Source organism: Osmerus eperlanus, chromosome 28 (assembly GCF_963692335.1).
Source record: "Osmerus eperlanus chromosome 28, fOsmEpe2.1, whole genome shotgun sequence".
Taxonomy (NCBI): domain Eukaryota; kingdom Metazoa; phylum Chordata; class Actinopteri; order Osmeriformes; family Osmeridae; genus Osmerus; species Osmerus eperlanus.
Genome location: NC_085045.1, coordinates 5,651,825 through 5,674,210, shown reverse-complemented (window position 1 = coordinate 5,674,210; position 22,386 = coordinate 5,651,825). Strand labels below are relative to the sequence as shown.

General features: G+C 43.9%; 1 protein-coding gene across 2 annotated transcripts; it reads left to right on the top strand.

Moving 5' to 3' along the window:
* The first annotated feature begins 19,746 nt into the window (after positions 1 to 19,746).
* LOC134015351 (cytochrome c oxidase subunit 7C, mitochondrial) lies at positions 19,747 to 21,417 on the top strand. 2 transcript variants are annotated; one of them, XM_062454812.1, is made up of 3 exons: positions 19,747 to 19,928; positions 20,786 to 20,928; positions 21,319 to 21,417. In XM_062454812.1, the coding sequence occupies exons 1-2, from the start codon at positions 19,854 to 19,856 to the stop codon at positions 20,900 to 20,902; spliced, it is 192 nt and encodes a 63-aa protein (XP_062310796.1). In that variant the 5' UTR covers positions 19,747 to 19,853; the 3' UTR covers positions 20,903 to 20,928; positions 21,319 to 21,417. The 2 variants fall into 2 exon arrangements, with proteins under 2 accessions (XP_062310796.1, XP_062310795.1); XM_062454811.1 differs by having other exon boundaries at positions 19,751 to 19,928; positions 20,786 to 20,932; positions 21,321 to 21,417.
* The last annotated feature ends 969 nt before the right edge of the window (positions 21,418 to 22,386 follow it).

The following is a 22,386-nucleotide window of genomic DNA, read 5'->3' as shown; positions in this document are numbered from 1 at the left end:
TAAGTGATCAAGTTAACTCACTGCTCATAATTATTCCCCTTATCAATATGCAAATAAGTCTGTTAGCAGAATGAATGATCTCACTGCCATTATGAAATACTGTACAATTTCTAGTTTCTTTTTTGTGGCAATCGTAAATTCATCAGCTAATTACTACTGACTATTTTACAGGAGTAATTCATTTTCTATCTTGATAATTCTACTAATACGGTCCCCTTTTGGTATTGTGAATAGGTGTTACAGTCTGGTTCACAGCCCCATAACATAATGTAATTGATTAAAAAAACAATAGAGAAGATAACATTGATTCCGATAATTTGTTAGGTTTGTTTAAGTCATGTTAAGTCCCTGTATGGATTGTTTGTAGCCTACTGTTAAAAGGAAAATGGTATACAGTACATTTCTTCCACTCACATTTAGATGTATTCATTTAGCAGACGCTTTTATCCAAAGCGACTTCCAAGAGAGAGCTTTACAAAAGTGCATAGGTCAATGATCATTAACAACGAGATAGCCTTAACCCTTGTGTTATCTTCGGGTCATTCTGACCCATCAGTTGTTGTGACCCACCATCGTATTGCGACAACTGTACTGCATACAAAAACAAAGTGCAGCATTTTCTTTTAACCGTTGGGCTGTCTCAGACCCCCCACAAATGCAAAGGTTAAAGAAAATGATTTTTATTTGTTTTTGTATTGGGTAAAATTGGGTAAACACAACGATGGTTCGTTATGAACCTTTGGGTCATGTGACCCGAAGGCAGCACAAGGGTTAAAACATTGTGGGCGGCCAAAACATGAAGCCTACATTGTGAAAAGCAAATAAGTGCCAATAGGAAGAAACATAAGAGCATGTAGTCAAACAAATTACAGATTAAAACAACATGAACCTCAAAAGTGCAAGTTTGTACCTGTAGGAAAGCAAGCAACAATAATATAATTTACAGCGAGTACAGGTAGTTAAATCAGTTAAAACTAACCAACAAGTCCAACAAATCCCTCAATAAGTGTCATTGTGTTCCTGGAGGAAATAAACTAACATCGGATCCAACAAATCTTACTGTTGTACTCCCGGAACAAGTGCATCTTTAGCCTTTTCTTGAAGGTGGGGAGACAGTCAGTGTCTGTGATGGAGGTGGGGAGATGATTCCACCATTGGGGGGCCAGACAGGAGAAGAGCTTGGGTTGGGAGCGGGTTATTAAGCTTAATTCTAAAAAACAAATGCTTTGCACTACAGGAATCTGTTGGAAATAACTGTCTTAAACAATTATTTGCACTGAGCAATGCATACAGGCCTTTTTACACACTGAAATGAGACACATTTGTGACATTGTGACATTGTGAAAGAAAACAAACCCTACTCAAGCGAGCAGATCCAGAACAGTTTTTTTTTTCTTTTTCTGCAAACCTCATCCCCAACAAAGGCTTTCTAAAATCGGCCCTTAACACTAAACAAGAACCCAACCATAACCTTAACCCTAAACAATTTAAAAACTTGAACCTATAACATACTCAAGTGCGACCCTCATTAAATGTTTCCAGTATATTTGAATCTTTCCTTTACTCTGGATTACCTCAATATCTTCCAAACCCTAAGAATAACCACTCTTCCTACTACCGAGAGGTCTGTAAAAATATGTCGAGATGGTAGTGCACTCACAGCAGAGTACAAGCCATATGTCAGTGTCTCATGAAAATCTGGCATGACAGGCGAGTCTGGTTCCACCCTAACCACGCTGTGTCTCCAGGTAGGAGAGTATGGCTGCCCCTGCCAAGTGAATCACCCCTCTGGCAGCCAGCACAAGTCAAAGGGAGAAGCACAGTGATTCATACAGCCAGCCTCATGCTGAGTTTGAGAAGGTGTTTGAGTGTGTGCCTGAAGTGCCAGCACATAACATTGAAGGCCTTTCTGTTTGTGTTACATTTCATACTTTGTGATTTTTGTTGTTGTTGTTGTGCGGTTTTGTTTCACTTGTGTTGCCCCTGATGTCGTCATTCCTGTGCAACAGCACGGCACAGCTCTCTAGGTTTCTTAAATGTAGGTTTTTAAGTGTGTTCCGCGTTGTCTCTTAACAAAAGCAACAAGCTTGTATTGTTGGAATGTGCAAAACAGAGGTTTTGAAGAAAAGAACTTTACCCATGCCGTGGAAAACATGACTGCTCCTTTAACGGCCATCTGTCTCCCTCATTTACATATTTGTAATTCGCTCTCTTTTTCTCCTCTCTATCGCTCCTTCACTCCGTCCCTTTCTGTGCCTTTATTTTTTCTTCGTCCACGCACACGCACACTTGCACCGACACAAACAAACAAACACCCACGCAAACACAAATGTACCCATCGTGTGGCAGCAAGTTGATTGCGACAGCTGTGTGATGGCTGTGGGTGAGAGGCTTTGTTTGGGATGACAGTTCACACACCTCCACAGTAGAGGAAGATAGCTGGCACACACACACACACTCACACGGCATAAGCTCACAGACACGCATAGGCTACAGCATACAGACGCACACACGGCATAAGCTTACAGGCAGAGACATACAGCACAGGCGTACATACACGTACAGCGGGAGCACACGTACACACCGACGCGCACACGTACACACGCACAGGTGATGCACCTCCAATGAAGATCTACCGAGAAACCAGCTAATCGCACCAACCCGGACCCAAATGTTGACAGAGCAGAGACCAATTAAGACGTAAGGGGTCGCCGAGTGCTACAGACTCTGTGCCAGTCAATGAGATAGTGTGCACCCACACACACACACACACACACGTAGGGACACACAGACATGCACCCATGCACGTACACACTCACACACACACACACATACCAGGGAGATAAGCCAGCCAATGTGGATCATAGCCTTGGGGATATCAGATAAGACCTCCATTACGTCGGAGTTGGAAGGACCACCTATATGAGCCACAGTCATGAATGCAATCCTCCAGCTGCCCCCTTTCCCACAATACCCTTCATTTGCTCAGCACGGGCCATTCTTCGCTGGCTGGTGGAATGGAAGTGGCCTATTACAGAAGGATTAGGGATTTAGAGTTGTCCAAAAGTGACACACGGCTGGCTACATATGCATGCCAGGCTGGGTCCAGAATACACGGAGTTGTATGACTCCTTTTCATGCTACAAGTCGAGCTGCTCCCAAGTGTTTGGACTGATCTTCCTTTGAATCCCGTTCCTCTGCCGTCCGACTGAATGTTTTATCACTCCGCGCGCAGCCCTTCCCTTTCGTAACGAAGCGTTGAGCAAACGGTCCGCGCGTAATACGAGGGCGCCATATAGATTACACTAATGACTGCTTTGTGAGCTTGTGATACCATTAAGTCCTGTATATTTACAATGTTACGGGTGGTCGGCAAATTCCCTTGATGTCGTACTTTACTTAAGCACTGCTTTAGCGATGAGCTCGCACCCCCTGGCATGAACGAAGAGGCGGCATGGTGCTAAATACAAACACTCAAAGCAATCCAAACGGAGGGATAAACACGTCAATTAAGTGTCCTACGTTAGGAATGAGGAGAAGACAATGGGATTGAATTAAATTGGGGGCAACACTTTACATTATGGCTGCATGAGCTTCCATCCATAATTCCACTTAGTATTTATTGCTAGTTATGTACCCTTAGTATAGTTAGTCCTCATATTTAAATTTTAGGTTCCTATATGTTTAATGTTTGCACCTTCCTGCCAAAGCAAATTCCTTGTCTGTGCAAACTTTCATGGCGAATAAAACCCATTCTGATTCTGATTTCACTATCAATATCTAGTTGACATTGAAGTGACAGAGGAACTGCAGGGACAACCTTCTGAAGGTATACTGATTATTTGACATGATGAACAGTGTAGGCTACCTGATTTCAGGTGAAAGTACTGTCAGGCTTTCAGGTATGGCTTTTTTTTCTTAGCTTCATTTGAATTATTTCCATTGTTCTACTGTCAGGGTTTGGCAACTCCAACCAGGCTCTCAGTTTGGCCTCTGACGTGAAGATGTAATATTAGTTATAGAGAGGTGGCCATGGCCACTGCAGTCTAGTCGGCCCACTGTGGTTTTTCTGTCAAAGGTGCCTGTGAAACGGTTTCCAAGTCCCGGGGGGAGCATGTTAAATCAACCTTGTAATGTGAAATAAAAGAACAAAGGTCGAGGGCAAAGGGAAAGAAAGAGGAAAATTGACCCGCAGTCTCATGGTGGTCGGTGTAAAAAAACATTACTGTCCACAACTGTGAACAAAACCGGAACAAATTTGTCTGTAGGAGGTCATAGCCAGAGAGGCTGCATTGGGGTTATCTTACAATTCCTTCATGGGACACATAACCAGGTAATAGTGATCAAAGAGCAGTTGAAAAAACACACCAACTGCCTAGAGTAACTGTATTTGACTTGAGTGAGAATTCAGACAGAGAGCAAATGAGACTTTGATGAAACACAGAGGAGAGTTGTCTAACGGGGTCTATTTTTACCTCAGGGCCCGTAGGTGACATTGGCCTCCAAACATTCTAGCTGCAGTGTCATGCTGTTTCTCACGACTGTGTTTAAAACAGAGTTGGAAGGAACACAGAAGGAGCTTGTGGCAAGACTGGCCCCGAAAACAAAACACGAGTCGCATATCACACTCATCTCTCTGCAGTTGTTTCTGATGTGCGTTTCTTAGCAAGACACCAAAGGCAAGATGTTTGCATTGAAGTTGTTTTGTTTCATGCAGAGACAATTCTAAACATCCAGCTGACATTATTAATTAAATTGAAAATGAATGTGAGTTTCACATCCTGACAAGGTCTGCGTGTATCAGTATCGAGGCTGAGCATCTGCTTAGCCGTTTACACAGCGCTAATGCATGGTTCAGAGCAAAAGGGAAAGAGTCAGTGAACTCCAAAGCCTCCTAGCGGATCCTTCGAACGAATCGTTTCTAATTACTGAGTGTAAAAGTATGACACTAAGCTCCAAAGTGAAACTTTGTGTTTAGCACACAAATAAAAAGGAACCCCCTGCCTCCATGACGATGGCTTCTAGAGATTGTTGTCATGGGAATGAAGAGGAGACTTGAGGGACTTCCAGGACAGTGCAGCTATAAAAAAGCGGGTGAATGCCTAAATACAAGGCTGGAGGACAGTGCTTCATGTCTGCTCTTAGAACATAGCAAGGCGGTGAAAAACTTGACAGACTTTTCCTTAAACATTTCACAATGTCACTATCTGCCTTTCACTCCACGGGCCCAGACGGGTGACTCATCTCTGGTTGAAGACCCTTTTCATGGTATTATCTTGCACCAAAGACGATTAGGAGGAAAGAGCTGTGTAGTCGCATCCCCCAGTTTCCAAAATGCCCGAAAAAAACTAGCAACTGATGACACTCATTGATTTTACCGTGTGCCTGTAGGGATAACCAGACAGCTAACAAATATGGCAGAGAACAGTGATTTTGTTTGGGGAGAACACATTCTGTGGATTTGAAAATTGCTTTTGGATCCACAACTAGTTTGTCTGGCCAATGGATATCATCTGTTAGTGGCAGACTGAAGATTGAGTAGTGTCTATATTTGCCCAAACCCTCAAAGGCTGTTTAACAGGAGTAGTACCTCACTGCATAAAAAGGTGTGAAAAGTAAAACATCGGATGTCTTTGATACACAATAGCACACAGCAGTACAACTTTTCTTCAATGCAATCCCAAGGGAGCCGTGTTATTTTCCGCCTTCAAAATCAATCAGGTTCCAAGCGATTGGATTGCACAGTTAAAAGTATTCTGTGTGGCCGCATTGCAGATTATAAATTAAAGCGAGGGAAGAAAGAAACTGTCCTATTTTCTAATACGATTTTTTATTTATTTTTTCTCACAGGCAGGGAAGATCTACTTTTCCTTGAGGGACTGATTCTTCACTTTGAATCACTCCTCCGGTCCACTTGTCTCTTGGCCGCTGAGGTGCAGGCTCCTTGTCATTTAGGATATTTGGTGTCAGGCCTGATGAATTGCAGCCCGGCTCTCTGTTAACTTGTTACTAATGGCCAATGGCGGAGAAGCCAAAGCAATCCACCAGTTGGACTTGGATTTATAAGCGCAGGTGGTCTTTGAGCGGGCAGAAAAGAAATGATCAGGGAAACTACTTCATGCTAATGGCAGTGGCTGGACTGAATGGGATGAAGCTGCAACAATTTTGTCTGATTGCTTTCACCTCCGGGCACTGCTTGCATTAGAATATTCTTTACATGATTGTTTATCTTATACTTAGTCGTTCTCGGTTATGTTTTGGAGGCGTATTGAGGGGATTTGCTGACATAAGTGACTGCAAAGTGCATTCAATTATGTGGGTCTATGTGTGATTGCGGTGAGAGATTGTCTTTACAAACAAGGAACCATGTGCTTTCCTCCATGGTGTTCTCCTACAGAGGTGTCCAGCACTAACATCAAGTGATGTCTATAAACAGACACACTGGTCTGAAGTGTGGAGTGGATTAGGCCTGCAGAGTGTGTGCGTGTTGGTGTGTGTGGTTGTTTGTGTGTGTGAAAAACCAAGAAAAAAAAATCTTGGTCACAAGTGTAGCAGAAAGGATTGAAGGGCTATCAGTTTTGTTTGTGTGTTTTTTTTTTTGCATGCCCAACTTCATCTCTTTCGCACTCCCTCGAGATATCAACAGGAAATTGCTTTTCGGTTCAGAAGCTACTCAGACGCATTAAAAGTAGTAATGGACTTGGGCAAGGGGGGCAATCTCATATTGATTGTGCCTACTGGACGCAGATGAAACGGCTTCACACCTTTGAATAATTCATGTCTCTATTATAATTATTACCCTAATTGTAATAATGTTTGGACAACAAGCTGCTTTGGTAAACCCCCCACCCCCCACCAACACTCAACCCCTCCCTTATCCTATATGATTATTTGACGGGAATGCTAATGTGATCATTTTTCATCCAACAGGATTATGGTATCCATTATAAAGATGATAACTTGCGTTGCCTGAAAGGCAAACAAAGTTTTAGACAGATCGTGCCTCTTAGTTTTAATTAAAAACCACAGACAGCTTAATTGCACTGTGTTGTGCTCTGCTGGTGCGTGATAGCTCTAGAAGGTTCCGAGAGAGAGAGAGAGAGAGAGAGAGAGAGAGAGAGAGAGAGAGAGAGAGAGAGAGAGAGAGAGAGAGAGAGAGAGAGAGAGAGAGCTGTTCCTACCCCTGTGCTCCCGACACCAGGCTGCTCTGAACGGAGATGTCCCCAAGTACTGACAACCTTGATGAATGTGTTGCATGAGTCGTGAGATAAGAGAAGATGGTAACAGAGTAACTGTGATAAGTGAACTGTTTGAATTTGAATGACTTCGGCACCAACATCTTCTATGTGTACCGGTACTCTATTATTGATATATTGTTGAGCGTAAAGTGTGTATAGATTTCCCGACTATTGGAATATCGGCCTTTGGCTGTGTTTTCACTAGAGGGTCAGGCATAGAGGGGTGGAGAGAAAGTAACTTGAGCTCTTTCAGACAGCTTCATTCCATTTGCATCTCATGGAGTATAAGCCTCAGCAGAATTATACATTATACTTCGGAATTGATAATGCTGATGTGTAACTCATTCCGGGCTTTTAACAATATCTAAGAGGCATACATATTTATGAAAAGCTCAGCCTCTGGCTTACGTTTAGCTTATTGGGCACTTTCAGTCAGATTGGGCCATAATCATCCATCATTGTGTCTTCCAAGTTTTACCCTCTTTTTTTATGGAGTATTAAACAATCATCAAACTTCACCGGAACTTGCAAAGTCATTTGGCGACAGAAGTTTGGCAGCAAGACTGTATTACAGAGCAGTCCCTTTATTAATAGTGTCTTCTGCAGACCACATACTGGGATGCATGTATCGATAATTCTGTTTAGATAGGAAGGCAGCATGTGATAGTCTGCTGTGGTGATTGCCATTGCTTTGTGTGTTTTGCCAGGAAATGACTGGGTTTGATTCTGCTGTTGGACTGCTGCAGCTGTCCATGGTGCTGAAGTCTGTTTGAGTGCAGCTGTTTCTTCCACCCCGAAATCCCCATTTCTAATGGTTGGCTCTATATTTGTGTTTACTGTCCATTGTTTTGTCCAGTAGGCCAAAGCATTCCCCTGACTTTCATTGCTATTTTTGTCTTGTTTTCCCGCAATTTCTTTCTCTTCCTGTCTATGTTTTCATCCTCTTACTTAGCCCTGCCTAAATTTGAAGATGGGATTTATTTTGGAAGATTACTCCTACACTTACTAAAGTACCAATAAACTATTAGTATATGTGGACATTGGAACACTGTGGTGAGTCGGAATAAAAATAGGTCCAAACCACTGTAAAAAACTGAACGTCTTCCGCAAGAATGTAAATCCTATCGTCAGCACGTGACCTATGTCTCCTTCTCGCCGTTCGTTCCTATTCCACATGTGTCACTGTCTGCTTGCCTATTCCCCTCGCGATTTCATTTACTATTGATGAATTTGTTTGGCTCCACATAAGGCAAGGAAAGATAAGGCGAAGCAAGGCATCTGAATGGGAAACAAGGCTTGTGTCAATATTTACTCAACAGCTGCATTCAGAGCCTCCGTGTCACGCTCCTCAGCTCCTGGTACGAGAAGCTGTCAAACAAGACAAGAAACAGACCAGGCTCAAGGAGCACTCGGCCTGATTCCTTTCCATCCAGACCAATAGAAGTGCTGTAATGTGTCCTATTTGTTTGTCCCTTCAAAAACGTTCCTACCCAAGACAGGCAACCGAGGGGGGTGTTTAAAAAATAATGACAACCTGATTTCTTAAAGTAGAAAGTGCATGCGCACGTGTAGCGAAGGCAGTGTGTCGGAAGCTTTGAATTGTCACCGTGAGGATTAATAAAGAATGAGCTTCTTTAATGTTTCGCCCGAGTGAGCTCATAAAACTCGACATGCAGTGAAAGGATAGAAGGAATACAAATAAACCCAGGGCTAATAAATGCCACCGTTTTCCTTTTGTGTTTCAGGGGCATCCAGAAAATGGAAGACATGGGCGCCGCCTGGGATGGGAAGAGAGGAAAAGCAGCAGAGGAACTCATTTTGCACAAGACTTGTAAAGGGCACCGCGAAAAGGCGCTCTTGATTTGTCACACACAATCGTCTCTCCGCCTTCCGAATGAGCAGGTTTTTCTCATCCCGGGGCTGAATCAAGCTTAAACAGGACCTGAGGCCTGTCACATCAGTGGCCCTTCACAAAACATACACAATTCCATTCAATCTGAGTCTGTTGCGCACCCATCAATCATCGCAGCCAATGTCCACAGTTTGCATGTCTTTGTTACTGTATGTCCATCTCAGCAACCAGAACGGTAAGTGGTCTACAACGTTATTTGCAGATTAAGTTTGATTTCTTTCCTGACTTTCTACCAGGCTTCCAAATTCTTGAAATGCATTTGGGTTGCGATTAGACCTCTAACAAGGATTTAAAGAGACCACGGATGTATGTAGAGCATTTGGCTATTGTATGGTTCAAGGCCGTTGTTTGCTAGCCTGGTCCTAACCAGACCCTAGTACATTTAATTTGTACAGAGGGTCTGGGATCACTCCATTGACAAGCGTTAACTTCCTTGAAGGCGGGTACTCTGTTGAAGTTTAAAACTATTGGATCTGCCAAGAGCCACTCTGATCTGCCACAACCAATCGCTAGCGTTCGCTTTAGCCAACTCCTTCACCACTACTGTAACAGAGCTAGCTGCCGTAGCTGGAAAATCAAACTTTTCCCGAAACCCGTGGAGAGGAGGGACACAACATTATGGTCACCAACAAAACTTAGCAAAGATTGTTCTTGCTCCGGCTTTAGCTGTTGGATATTCGGCAGCGTTGCCACAACGGACCGAATGAATGGCTTCGCTTGCATCTTTCTCCGCTGCCATTACTGAACTACAACTCAAACTAGCACACAACATCAACGTCATCTTTCTCAGCCACTCCCTCTGTTCGCTGATTGGCCCTACAAAAAATTGATTTGAGAAAACCGACTTATGTGCCGAATTCCCAGACCTAGTACAGAAGCAAAATCAAAATTGAGCGGAAGTACGTAGGAGGGCAGAGCCAGGCTAGTTGTTTGCGGGTTCTCTTCAATACAATTTGCTTTACCTATCTCAAGAGTGGGAGCCAATCTACTAAAGCGCAAAGTTAGTTAGAAAGTGCCTTTGATTTGTATATTCCCGTCGTCAAGCGACTCTGGGCAGCGAGGCAGTGCAGTTAAACTTGGCCGGGGCCGGCCGGGGTTCAGTGTTTGACAGTGAAACTTGTTCCTCCAGCCTCGCTGGTCTCCTCAGCACTTCTGCAGAGCTCAGTGTGTAATATGAGCAGTAGTTCATCGCTTAGCCAGCGGCCAAGAAACCGCTTATGTCATCAGTTTCATTTCTCAGCATCCAGGCAGCATCTGCATGCAATGTTTTACTCCGAGCCTAAACAGATCGAGAACATGAGCCCAACATTGCAAATCCACTAGATTATCTTGCAATAATATTGGGTTTGTTTGCGATTTAAATGCTGGGCAGGGAGGAAATGATTGTACGTTTGTTTTTAGGATATCTACGATTAGGCCGAATCAGTGATGGAGTATATCATCCATGATTAATCATTCCTACACAATGCATTTATGTGTTTGATTAGGATCTCGGTTTTGCTTTGCTGTTTCATAATGGAACCCTGCTTGAAGAAGAATTATTTCTATTCATTTGAGTGCGGGTGCCCTGAATGGAGCTTGGCTGCCAGGAGGGTCGAGAGCAACTCTGCGTGGAGGAGAGGAATGTGTATACACACACTGTAGCCGATCTGCATCCATCATAGACTGGCTAGTTTAAGTGAGCCATCAGTCACCCCTGGTTCATACCCCCTTAGTAATCTCCCCATAGGCCAGAGCTGTGCCCCATTCTCCCAGAGAAGAGCTCCGCACATCTCGACAGCACACACCCGCACGTGCACACGCTCTTTCACAAGGGCGCACGCAGAAACGAGATCTCAGACTTGCAAATTGAACACTGAGAATGACACCCAACGAACAAGCTCTCTCTCCCTCTCCCTCTCTCTCACACTCACATATACACACACACTAACACGTACACACACAGGCGCACGCACACACACACACACGCATCTTTTACAATCTCAACTACACACCCCTTGTGTGTGTCCATCTCAGACAGGAGAAGACACAAGCCAAGCCTTTCAGCAGTAAGGGCCTTGGGCCAAAAGGCAACTTAAATCAATTCTATTTGATTTGGTGCCATGGCCTACACTACATCATTATAATTCCATTAACGCAGGGATGGATTTTCAATGGATGTAACTGCAGGCAAATGGTTGGGCATAATTGTGTGAAATGAAATACAGCCCAGGTACTGAATGCGGGTGTGAATTTCCTCCTCCTCTTCCTTACTTTTGTGATAAGGACTGCGCGTCCTCCAGCATCCTCCAACACGCAAGTCAGTTATTTTTTTCTTTCTTTTTTTTTCCCCGGGCCTCCTCCACTGCTTTTTACTAAGATGCTTTCCAGAATGCTTAGACAACTCTAAGTGATTTCACAGCGTATTTGATCAGCTCTGGCTTAGGAGACGCAGTTTGAACCTACCACGCAGAGGCCCGAATTCAGCCGACACTTTATTGACGCATGTCATTGCAGGCCGCTCGGATTGAACTTCTTGTGACGTCCATCTTTTTTTTCTTTTCTTTTTTTCTCTCTCTCAACACTGATCAGCTTGACAGAGGAAGACAGTGTCTATGTGGCATCAATCAGAAGAGAGGCGCTAATGGGATTACATGTGTTGCCCATGGCGGGGAACCTCAGAGACCGTTCAGAGTGAGGATGAAGTCACGGTGTGGGTTTTAGAGCCCCTAGTAAAATATCTATCAGGAAGTCAGTAAAGAGAGATAGATTTACTGAATCACTGGTGGCTACATGGCTCACCAGTCAGCTCTTACGTACACTCATTCAATGATAAACAAGGGTCAGAGCTGTGGAGATTGATGTTTATCATGGTCCAATCAGATTTAATCTTAGCTCTGTTGCTCTGTGACCCATTCTGACCCTATTGGGGAACAAAACTAATCTCTGAGAGTTTCATTTGCCAACTGCTTCAACAGAGATATGCACATTTGCGCACAATAAATTCACCCAGTACTCAACTTGCTCTGCCAGTGTTTTCGAAAGCACTATTCAACCTAGACTAGAACTCTATCCAGTCATTTTAATTTGTGCACCGCTGTTCAAAGAAACTTTGTTTGGCCCTTCCGATTTTGGCTGTGAGATCGCTGACCGTGGCCCAAATCTGAGTAAACTGTTTTTTAGCTCGACACTGAGTTTGTGTATGGGACATATTGATGCATAATGAATGTCCTCTGAGCCGGTAACTCATGAAATATTTGTGTCGCTCTCAGATGAGTACCACAACGGCTGTTGTAGTTGGACAGCGCCACTGCTCCATGCCACCTCCTTAGACGTCCGTTCGGTTTGACTGGAGACAGTCGACACACAGTCACAGTGACAGGACATGGGCAGCAGGAAAAGGGAAAGACTTCTGAAGGTCACGCGTCCATCAGACAGTCTGGGAGAAAACCCGAGGAGACATGCTCGGGTACATGAGATTGCCCAGCGTTCAATGGAGGCCAGATGCTTTCGTATACTCGATTATGTGGGTTAAGAAGCATTTCTGCTATACTCTCGGTCAGGTAAACCCACTGCTAGGCAGTATGTGCGGCAGGCCAGTAGCAGCCCTGCAAGTTTGTGTTGAGCAAGGCAAAATCAAGGGGAAATTTACGAGCATAATAATGACTCCTATGCCTGCTTTAATTACTACAACGCTGGCCTCTTTGAAGTGTGCGAATGCAGCTGGAGTTCGCTTGTCTCATGTCTTATTCCTTTACAGGGAACAGATAAACAAGAATTCACTATTAAAAGTGTATGAGGGTGAGAAAGTTTTTATTTTTTATTTTTTTTATTGCAGCTAACAAATTGCTGCAAAAAGCTTACAGTAATTGCCCATCCCATCCCTTGCCTTGTATTATAGTTTTTCTTTCCTTTATTCATGAGAATCATAGATACATTACAGAATATGTCAGCTACAGTGTTTAGCAAATAGGTTTTGGAGGTTTTGAAGGTACTGATTTATTACACGCTTGTACTGTGCAATGAGTGCAAAATAGCCTGTGGATGTCAGGCTGACTTCGGGGTTCTGTGTTATCGCACAGGTGCTCAGTGGAGGGCCTTCCAGCTTGTTCACGCTTCACCTTGACTACCTACTGTACTCGGCCTCAGGGCACAGAGAGCGGCACTTAACAGTGCATTGCTTCTTGTGATACCTTCACGTTTGTCCCTTCTCTGTGCTGTCGAACCAGACAGCCTTTGATGTTGCCCTTTTGACGTGTCATTGATTTTGCAGCGTTGTGCAAAGAAAAAGTGTGGATAAAGTGTAAAAAGGTCGTAGGAAAACTTCACAACGTTTGGTATGGATTCTACATAAGTGAATCCAGGATGGAAACCAGCATTGCCAGACTGGCAAAGACAACACTGTGCAGACGTCCCATCCCAACACCCCCCAGTGCTTAACCACACCTGAGACCTCCGTATGTCACGCGTTCAAACAGTTCCAGACCAAGCTAAACGAGGGGGGTGGGGATCAAACTCGGCGTCCAGGCAGGTAGATGACAGTTCCACCTGTGCATCGCTGGGCCCTACCACACACACTGCCCGTGGCATGAGCTGGATTCTCTGGCAGAAGGGTCTCTGTCAGCCCATGGCATGCTGTTGATGTCTAGAGAACCAGCAGGCAGGCAGACGGGCAGGTAGGGCTGGGGGGGAGTACACCTGTTTGGGCTCCCAGATCCACGGGGCCTTCGCGCTTCCCATCTGCCTGTCAGTCTCATCTGAGGGGCGTTTAGACCCGGCGACTGGTTTACCATGGGTTTCCCCTGTTTGCGTTTGCGTTCATCTCTCCAGCTTGACGCGGTGTGGAAGGATACGTTTGAGGGGAGGCCGCCAGCCGGAGGACGGCCGGGTTCAGCATTGCATTCGGTTCCGTTTCGTTGTGCGTGTCGTGTCAAACGGAGGTGGGTGCTCTGTGTCTACTTTTTGCGACGTGTGAGACGGCCTTCTTTCTGTTTTTATTCCAAGAAACCACCCTATGCAGTGAGGAAAACCATGTCATCTGTAAGAATGGGAATCCCATTTCAAGTCACTTCTAAGCTAATAGAAGATGACAGGAATACAAGTGGCAGATACAAATGACCATGCAGCGACATCTGTTTATTTGACAAATGTATTGAAATGATAGATCCATACAGTCCTGTGGATTGTGTATATCCTGACTATTCCGAGAGTATAAAATCATACCATCAAACATGGATTTCTTCAGTGCACAAATGGCTCATTACTGGTTAGGCAGATGCTATAGAGATGCTCATTAGAGTATGTTGTAGAGTTGTACCAGACACGCAGAAAGGTTAGAAAGTTTGGAAAAGAAAAGAACTCAGACCTTTGCCCTTGTGTTCGTTCTTTTCCAAAAGTAATTTATGGTTGGAAGCCTTCCTTTGGCATAACTGACTGTTCTAATGTGATCAGAGTATGAAGAGGAGACATTCCAAGGAAAATCCCAAATTGGCCTCATGCAGAGGAAGGTCATGTCATCGGGGTGATGTGGAGACGTGAGAGTGGGGCTGGGACGGGGTCGGAGGAGAGAGGGCTAAAAAGTGCTTTTGATGGATTGTGTGAAAGTTTGAAGCAGCCGTCTTTGAAAAGACATTCCATAAGGCCGTTATGGATGGATGTCCATGGGGCCGTAAACATTGCGTGACATCAGTCGGTCCGCACCTCGGAGCATTAAAGAGCATGCTCAAGCAAAACGAATCCTTTTTTTTTGTATGTGTGGATGGGTTTTTCAGTCAAATCCAAAGGGATGGGATGTGGATGTATGTCTCCTGCCCAGCCTGGTCTGGTAGGGATGGCTCTAATCCTGTGACTTAAGAAACACTGGCCTCTATAGCTAGGCAAGTGAAGTACATCGAATGGATTAGTGGGAAACACATTGAAATCAAAGTAATTTAGTGGTGGGGTATGTTTTGCTGTGTGCCTCTTTTGCCCCTGGCATCCGTGTGTGTGTGCGGGCGTGTGCTTGTGTGTGTGTGTGTGTGTGTTTGTGTGTGTGCGTGTGTGTAATGTGATTCATGAGAGGCAAATTGAAGGTGCCATTGTTAGAGCCCGGGGCACCAGGAGTGATGTGACTGTTTGACAGCTCTCATTAGCGTATTAGACACAAACACTGGCACAGATGCTCCCGGTCAGTCCTTGGTCGAGCTGGCGCCCGTGGTAACGGCTTCCTGACAGGTGGCTTTGTGGCACTCTGTCTGGTGGTTGACAGGGTGGCAAGCAGAGCCCTTTTTTTTTATCGGGTTTAGATCATGCGAAGGACAATAAAAAGGTTACCAAAAAATGCACCGTAACCTCTAGCGTTCATGACATGTGATTCAAGTAACTAGGCACATTAAACATGACCCGCAATTAACGTATCCAAAAAGCACACACTGTGTTAAAAGGCACTTTTGACATAGACCATTGAGGCTAAAGGCAAGCCCACCTCAGTAAATCTGACCGCTGAGAGAGCAGTTCACATGAATGTTAGCTCAGGGTTAGCATGTAACCAACATTCCATAACCATATGGAAGAAAATGTATAGGTTCATAAAATTTAACCTATACATTCTCTTCCCATGTCTCTTCGGGACAGAACTGAAAACTGAACTGAATCAGATCAGAATCCAAATCAGAATGGGATTTATTCGCCATGAAAGTTTGCACAGACAAGGAATTTGCTTTGGCAGGAAGGTGCATACAATAAACATACAGGGACCTAAAATTTAAATATGTGGACTATCTATACTAAGGGTACATAAACTAGCAGTACTAAATGGAATTAGAATTAAATAAAATATACAATAAAATAAAATATAAAAATACAAAAATACAAATATTACAAAAAATACAAATGTACAACTGAAAGACTATTTCAATTAAACATCCTCAAAAAACATCCATGCCAGGTTTCTGTTCTGTATAGATTATGACTGAGAGCAGAATGGTTTGTGATACCTGCACTGATTGTACATATTACGTTTCTGCAAAATCTTTAACCCCACAAATGTTCTACTAGTGTACAGCATTTTTCCAATTTGATAAAAACCTGATTCCTCGAGAAATGTCGGTTTATATCTTGGCGAATCAGTCACGTCAAATGTAAGCAGGAAGTCATTTCACACATCGTATATCCTGTAAAAATGGCCTCCCAGAGACTCGTCCAGGCCCAACCTTATAGATGCAAAAAGAGGATAAATGACCTAGTCCGTGTTTACCACAGCCTCCAAAATAATTATCCCCGAAATGCAGTATCCAATTTTATTGTGATTGTTTCGATTCCAGACTCAATCATTACCATTCATTGTTTTGTGGGAGACCAGTAATGGCTCTGAGGCAAAAAAAAGCCCATTTGTGTCACAGAGGTGTATGGAAGTGCATTAATATCTGTGATGTTGCATGCAAACAAATCTAGGGTAAGAGGTCCTTTTTTCTTGAGGCTTTTGACTCGCTCTATCAGGACAGAGGTTAACAGTCCCAAGAGGACTGGCTCAGCAGTAAGCCTATGCAATTTCCCCTTCATCCACTTTAAAGATTAATGCTGGTGCAAATTACTAGGTGCATGTTATGAACTCCCAGAGTCCCATGGCTGCAGGAGTAAGTACGAGTGTGTTTGTGTGTGCGCCGGGGGGGCGGGGGGGGCGGGGGGGGGGGCGGGGGGGGGGCGGGGGGGGGGGGGGACCCACGGGGACCCACGGATCTGCAAAGATCCGTGGGTCTACTTGGTTAAGACCACGGATGTGGAGAGTTGAAAGGCGACTTAATAAGACACATTTCTAACTGGCAGGCTTCTGACAGACTTACAAAGTGAGACCGAGAGATGGAGCGAGAGAAAGAGAGAAACAGAGAGAGAGAGGGGGGGGGGGGACAGTGAACATTCATCAGTAGGCATGACTTACTATTCTTTCATCAGTCCCATCTCCTCCAGGCTCTGGAGCAGGCAGATAAAGTTGTCAGTCGGAGATCTGTCCAAGACGAAAGAGACAAGGGAGGGGGGGGGAGTGCCACCTGATAAAGTGCTCTCCTCCCCGCTCGGGCCCAACGAAATCAGACAACGAATGTTTGGAGATCCAATAAAACCGCTCATCTCATCGCACTCTCTGACACTATCTTTTGAATCCGCTCCTGTCAACGACAACGTTACTAGGCACCTTGGTGCTGGAGCTGCTGCCAAAACGAACCGTCCTCTTTGATTAACAATATCCACCTCACCTCTCCTGTCCATTGTGTAAAGTTGTTGCACCATTTAGAGGGAGGATGATACTGTACCTTGGCAGCTGTCTCTTCATATCATCCCCCCCCCAAAAAAAGCGATTGATAGATTGTCGCCAGAGCTTGATATTGACTTGAATTAGGTCTAGACATATGCATGCAAGTGCTTTTGAGTTGAATTAAATGTGTACTCGATTGTCGTGGCAATTGCAACATTGGTCTTTAATTGCTCATGGGTGTATGTTAGCATGCACACAGGAATGTGCCACGTTGATTACGGGGTTGTTTGCAGGAATGATTGAGCAATTTCTTCTGTGAGTGGGTTGTGGGCGTTAGTGGAATGAATGAGGGAATTTTAATTAAGCACCTTAGGTGGGCGTGCATTTTGTATTTGCTTTTGCTACACCGAGGCTTCCAGTTTATGCGCAGAGGATTGTCTGCTGAAAGGTCTGTACACCAACCAGTGAATGTAAATAGCATTCCGTTTTTCCATGTATTTGCTTCTCTATTTACTACCTGGATTGATTCAGTAAACACTGCAGAAGTCATAATCCCACGTACGCCCTGTCACGGAGGTGAGCAACACACAAAAAAGCGGCGGACTTCATTATTTTCTGTCAGTCATCCCCTAGGTGTTGTTTGGTTCGAGGACTCGCCAGTGGCAAGTCTGAGGGGGAGACTCCCGATCCTTCATTTGGCTAATGGTGGACAGAGGGAGTGACAGTGGAGATACGTGGCAGCAGGCCCGGTTGTGGCCCCCCCGGCTGATGGATGTGGCAGCGCTGACAGGGGGTAAGTAGCTCCGTGTGGCCGTCCCCATCCAAACAGAGACCTTTGGAACTCCCTTCTGCTCTGGGACGTGGCACGGAGGGGCTAAGGTATGGTGCTCAGTACTGATGAGCCACGTCCTTGCTTGTGTGGTTGTGACGGAGAGACGGCTGCCATGTGTCACCCAGAAGCGTGCCAAACAACCCTCGAGGTCACCTCACTTGTCGACAGAGAACCACGGTCCTACATTTTTTTTTTTTTTTACTGTTCGTCGTGAGATTTGAAGCCAATATATAGTTGCTGAATATTTATAACTGGTTAAGTGACTATGTGTGTCTTTCGCAGTCTTGGTTAAAGATAGCCTTCAAAAGGTGAATTAACTTGAAATTCTTGTCACATATGATTAAGCCCCTCATTATTATCCGACAATGGCCTCTTTTTTTCTTCAGAGGAAATCCATTACTTTCTTATACATAGGACGGTGGGCAATGAACACAATTCTTTTCCATCTACCTTCTCCGGATTGTTCCATCATGGCATTTCATCCAGGGCAGGTTTTCACATTCAAACAATAATTGGCAACCGTGCTCTACTTGGAGGATACTAACCACTTTCCCTTTACTGCAGCAGCATGCTCAGTGAGAGCATATTATTCTACTTCACAATTTTAGTTCATCAGAGCATTATTACTTACGGGGGCCCAGTCATTAACTGTGCATTAAACACATTTTTTTTCCTGCATCAAACCTAATTAGTTTATTCAGTGACTGTACCAATGATTTGACTTTACATTACATTAAAACACACACACACACACACATAGGCAACACAATCACATCACAAGTCCAGAATTTAAAAAAATATTGCATTTGCTTACTAAATGATGAACCAAATGTCAGGCACAGTCAAAAGTGGTCTAAAAACTGTTCAGAATCGAATCTGTTTGATGCAGGGTTAGCATTTAAAGCTTTGTAAACGCTTTCTATGACGGCCCAATCTATAAACCAGAGGTTTAGGAGAGTAGTGGGATTCAGAAAATAGTCTGAATTGAACAGAACTCTGTCATAAATAAAACATTTGCCTCGCAGTGCTGTTAAGTGAAGGTGTGGGTGGACACTGTGACACCGTTTTGCACAAATAAGCATAAATCTAAGTTTCCAGTGAAGCATAAAACATTGGAGCTTTAATCACACTGAGCAGATTTGGTAGACGACAAGGGCCATAGAGTGAGCCCTGTGATTCCTATCTAATACCGTTTATTTCCAGACTACTGGGTATAAACTACCTTTTAAGTGTTTCCCCTTATCTTTACCTGCAGACACTAGGTCCTCCTATCTAATACCGTTTATTTCCAGACTACTGGGTATAAACTACCTTTTAAGTGTTTCCCCTTATCTTTACCTGCAGACACTAGGTCCATATGTTTTGGAGTCGCACAACCAATGCTTTGTCAACGAGAGAACATATTTTGATATGCAAGACACACAGTGAATCACACATACAATATACATATCTTAGAAATACGTTTTAGTTTTATTATCTTTTATTATGTTGCATAAAAATCCGATGGCAGATTCCCATGTTACAAAACTACATTTCCCAGCGTCCACTGCAGAATTTGTGTTTCCCGAAGTCCTGTTCGACATCCTGCTAACTCAGTTCTTACAGCAACAAGAAGGTCGCAAATAGCAGTTTCTCACAGATCAAGAGTAGACATTTCAAGATAAAATGCTTGGGCAGGCTGTTCGGCGATTCACAACCTCTGCGGTTCGTTCTTCGCATTACGCAGAGGGACCCGGAAAGGTAATTTCTTTCAAAATATTAACAATTTAAAACAGCGGGCCTTGCCTCGGGTCCAAGCCTGCTTTGGAGGTCACTAGCTTGACAATGCAAGCTAGCCTACGCTACGTTGGAGTTAAAGAGTGCTTGCTTACTGATTTAAATTGATCACTAGCGAGCTAAATGTAGCCTTGCTCTAGCTTTATGCATAGAATATATATGATCTATCGCCAGTTTCTGATGGCCGTACAGGCAGGTTATCTATCCCCATCCATGCTAGCAGTAGCAGTACACCACTGTTAAAGCTAGCTAGTAGCACTACAGTAAATTGCTGTGCATCCTTATCGGACGTTAGCCGTTTTTCGCTAGCGTGCTAGCATGCTAATCATTTCCTGGTGTGGTTAGTTTAAGATTGTAAATTAACTAGCTAGGTCTTCGGTAGATTACGTAAAATAGCAAACATTTTAAACATTTCGATGTTTTTATATTTATGAACGCAATGGGAAAAGTGTAGACTACTGGCTACGTTGGATTAGTTAGTTAGCTAGCTAGACTGTGTAGTGTAGCTAATCTAGTAGCCCCATAGAGGTTAACATCCTGCAAGTGTCCCTAAGGGTTTAATGTATGCTATACTAGCCAAGCTGCTTAAGACCTACTCCAAACACAATCGTACATTATGTAGCTGCTTGTATTAATGGACAGGACATGGCATGTCTGTGTTCACCCCTGACAGCAGTCCTTCAAGGAGTCCTTGAGTTTAAAGCCTTTAGCTTTCTGCTGTAGACGCTCACCCAGACACACGGATTCAACAGTTGTAAGCCTAGATCGTTTGGTGATGTGCATTCATTCACTGTTTCTCTTTCTGTGTGTTTTCATTTCAGAACCTTCCGTTTTCGGTTGAAAACAAGTGGCGTCTGCTGGGCATGATGGTGGTGTTTTTCGGCAGTGGCTTCGCCTTCCCATTCATTGTTGTCAGACATCAGCTGCTGAAGAAGTGAAGTGACTGTGCGTTCCATGCAGCCTTCTCGGTAATAGCCGCTGATCTGTTATCTAGTGTTCACGTGCACGTCAGGAACCATTAGCCGTTTCTTGGCATGAATTTGAACTGCGCTCGAGACAATGACATCCATCACTGTTTGCTACTGTTGATTTTACTGTCGACCTCAAACCAATGACTGATGTCTGTGTGGGGATAGTTATAAATGTCATGCAAGTTAATTTCTCTGTTGTTGTTTTAAAATAAGCTCGCACATTAGCATGGTAATTTGACATTAGGAGAGCAGATACATATCAGGTGGAACCAAGCCTGACTTGCAGTTGTCACTGTCACATTTATCTTAACTGCTGTTTACTCTGAAATTGGATTTCTGTCAACAGATCTGCACCAGCCATCTTATCAATCTTTGTCTCTCACAGGTGTGCACCATGAACATGTCTATCCATCAACGTTCTCTGCACTTGGAAGAATGGGATTCCCCTATTTGTCTTTGTAAATAAAGTTGACCTAAATTTATGATGCTGGCATGATGTATCTTGTTCATGTCTTCTTTTGTTCTCTGAATTTGGTTCTGAACTCTGTTAGTTCTTAAATGCCTCTGGAAGCAAGTTTCACTCTATTTTCAGGCAAAGTACTTGGCAGCCTGGTTTCTAATCGTAAGGTTGCCAACAGTCCGATGTTAATTCGGATGGTATTAGTGCTACTACTAAGGGCCACTTTATCTCAAAATATACAAGGACACTGTTCTACTCCATATAAACCCATAACCTTTTACAGCCTTCCATAAAAATATTCCCAATTTATGGACAATTTAATTTACATAAGTATGCACACCCCTGAGTACATGTACAAGGGGTTATGTTTGGTGCTTGGCCAAACAACATGCATTAAGTGTACTTTAAGTAAAACAATCACATGGACAGTATGATTTCACGTTACGTTTTTATTGCAAACACGCATGTCAAGTTACAGCCAGCATTTGAAGGGGAGTATGTGTCCCATCGTTAAAAGCCTTGAACTTGAATGCCGCTTGAATGGAATGTGAACGGACCAAGAGTTCAGGTCCCTTGGCTCATAACCCATGGGTTTGGGAATGGATGTTTTTTCTCCCCAAAATCCCCAGCTCTTCGGCATGGATTGAGTGCAATAAATGATTCTCGTTCGACTAACCCTCCACCGCTACCAGCTATAAAGATGCGAGGACAAAATGTTATTGGGGTGGTGTGATAGCAAGACACAAGGGGACATTGGTTGTAGCAGTGAGAAATGACTTGTTATATGCGCTCAGTAAATCTTCCAATGGTTGGGAAGTAGTAAATCTGTCAGGCAGTTTTGTGTTTTCTTGCATTTGTAATGACTGTTTTACCGTCTACGCCTCTAGGCTGGCCGGATGGGAGAACATTCAGGTCAGGCTGTGCTGGTCTACTGGTGATAAAACCATCAGACATTTAATGGGGTCTACAAGGGCGTCAAATATGTCATAGC

What these genes read in the sequence shown, in the direction of transcription:
- LOC134015351 (XM_062454812.1), top strand. Translation starts at nt 19,854, where the DNA reads ATGCTTGGGCAGGCTGTTCGGCGATTCACAACCTCTGCGGTTCGTTCT. An exon ending in ACGCAGAGGGACCCGGAAAG is followed by an intron (nt 19,929 to 20,785) that starts GTAATTTCTTTC and finishes TTTTCATTTCAG; the next exon opens with AACCTTCCGTTTTCGGTTGA.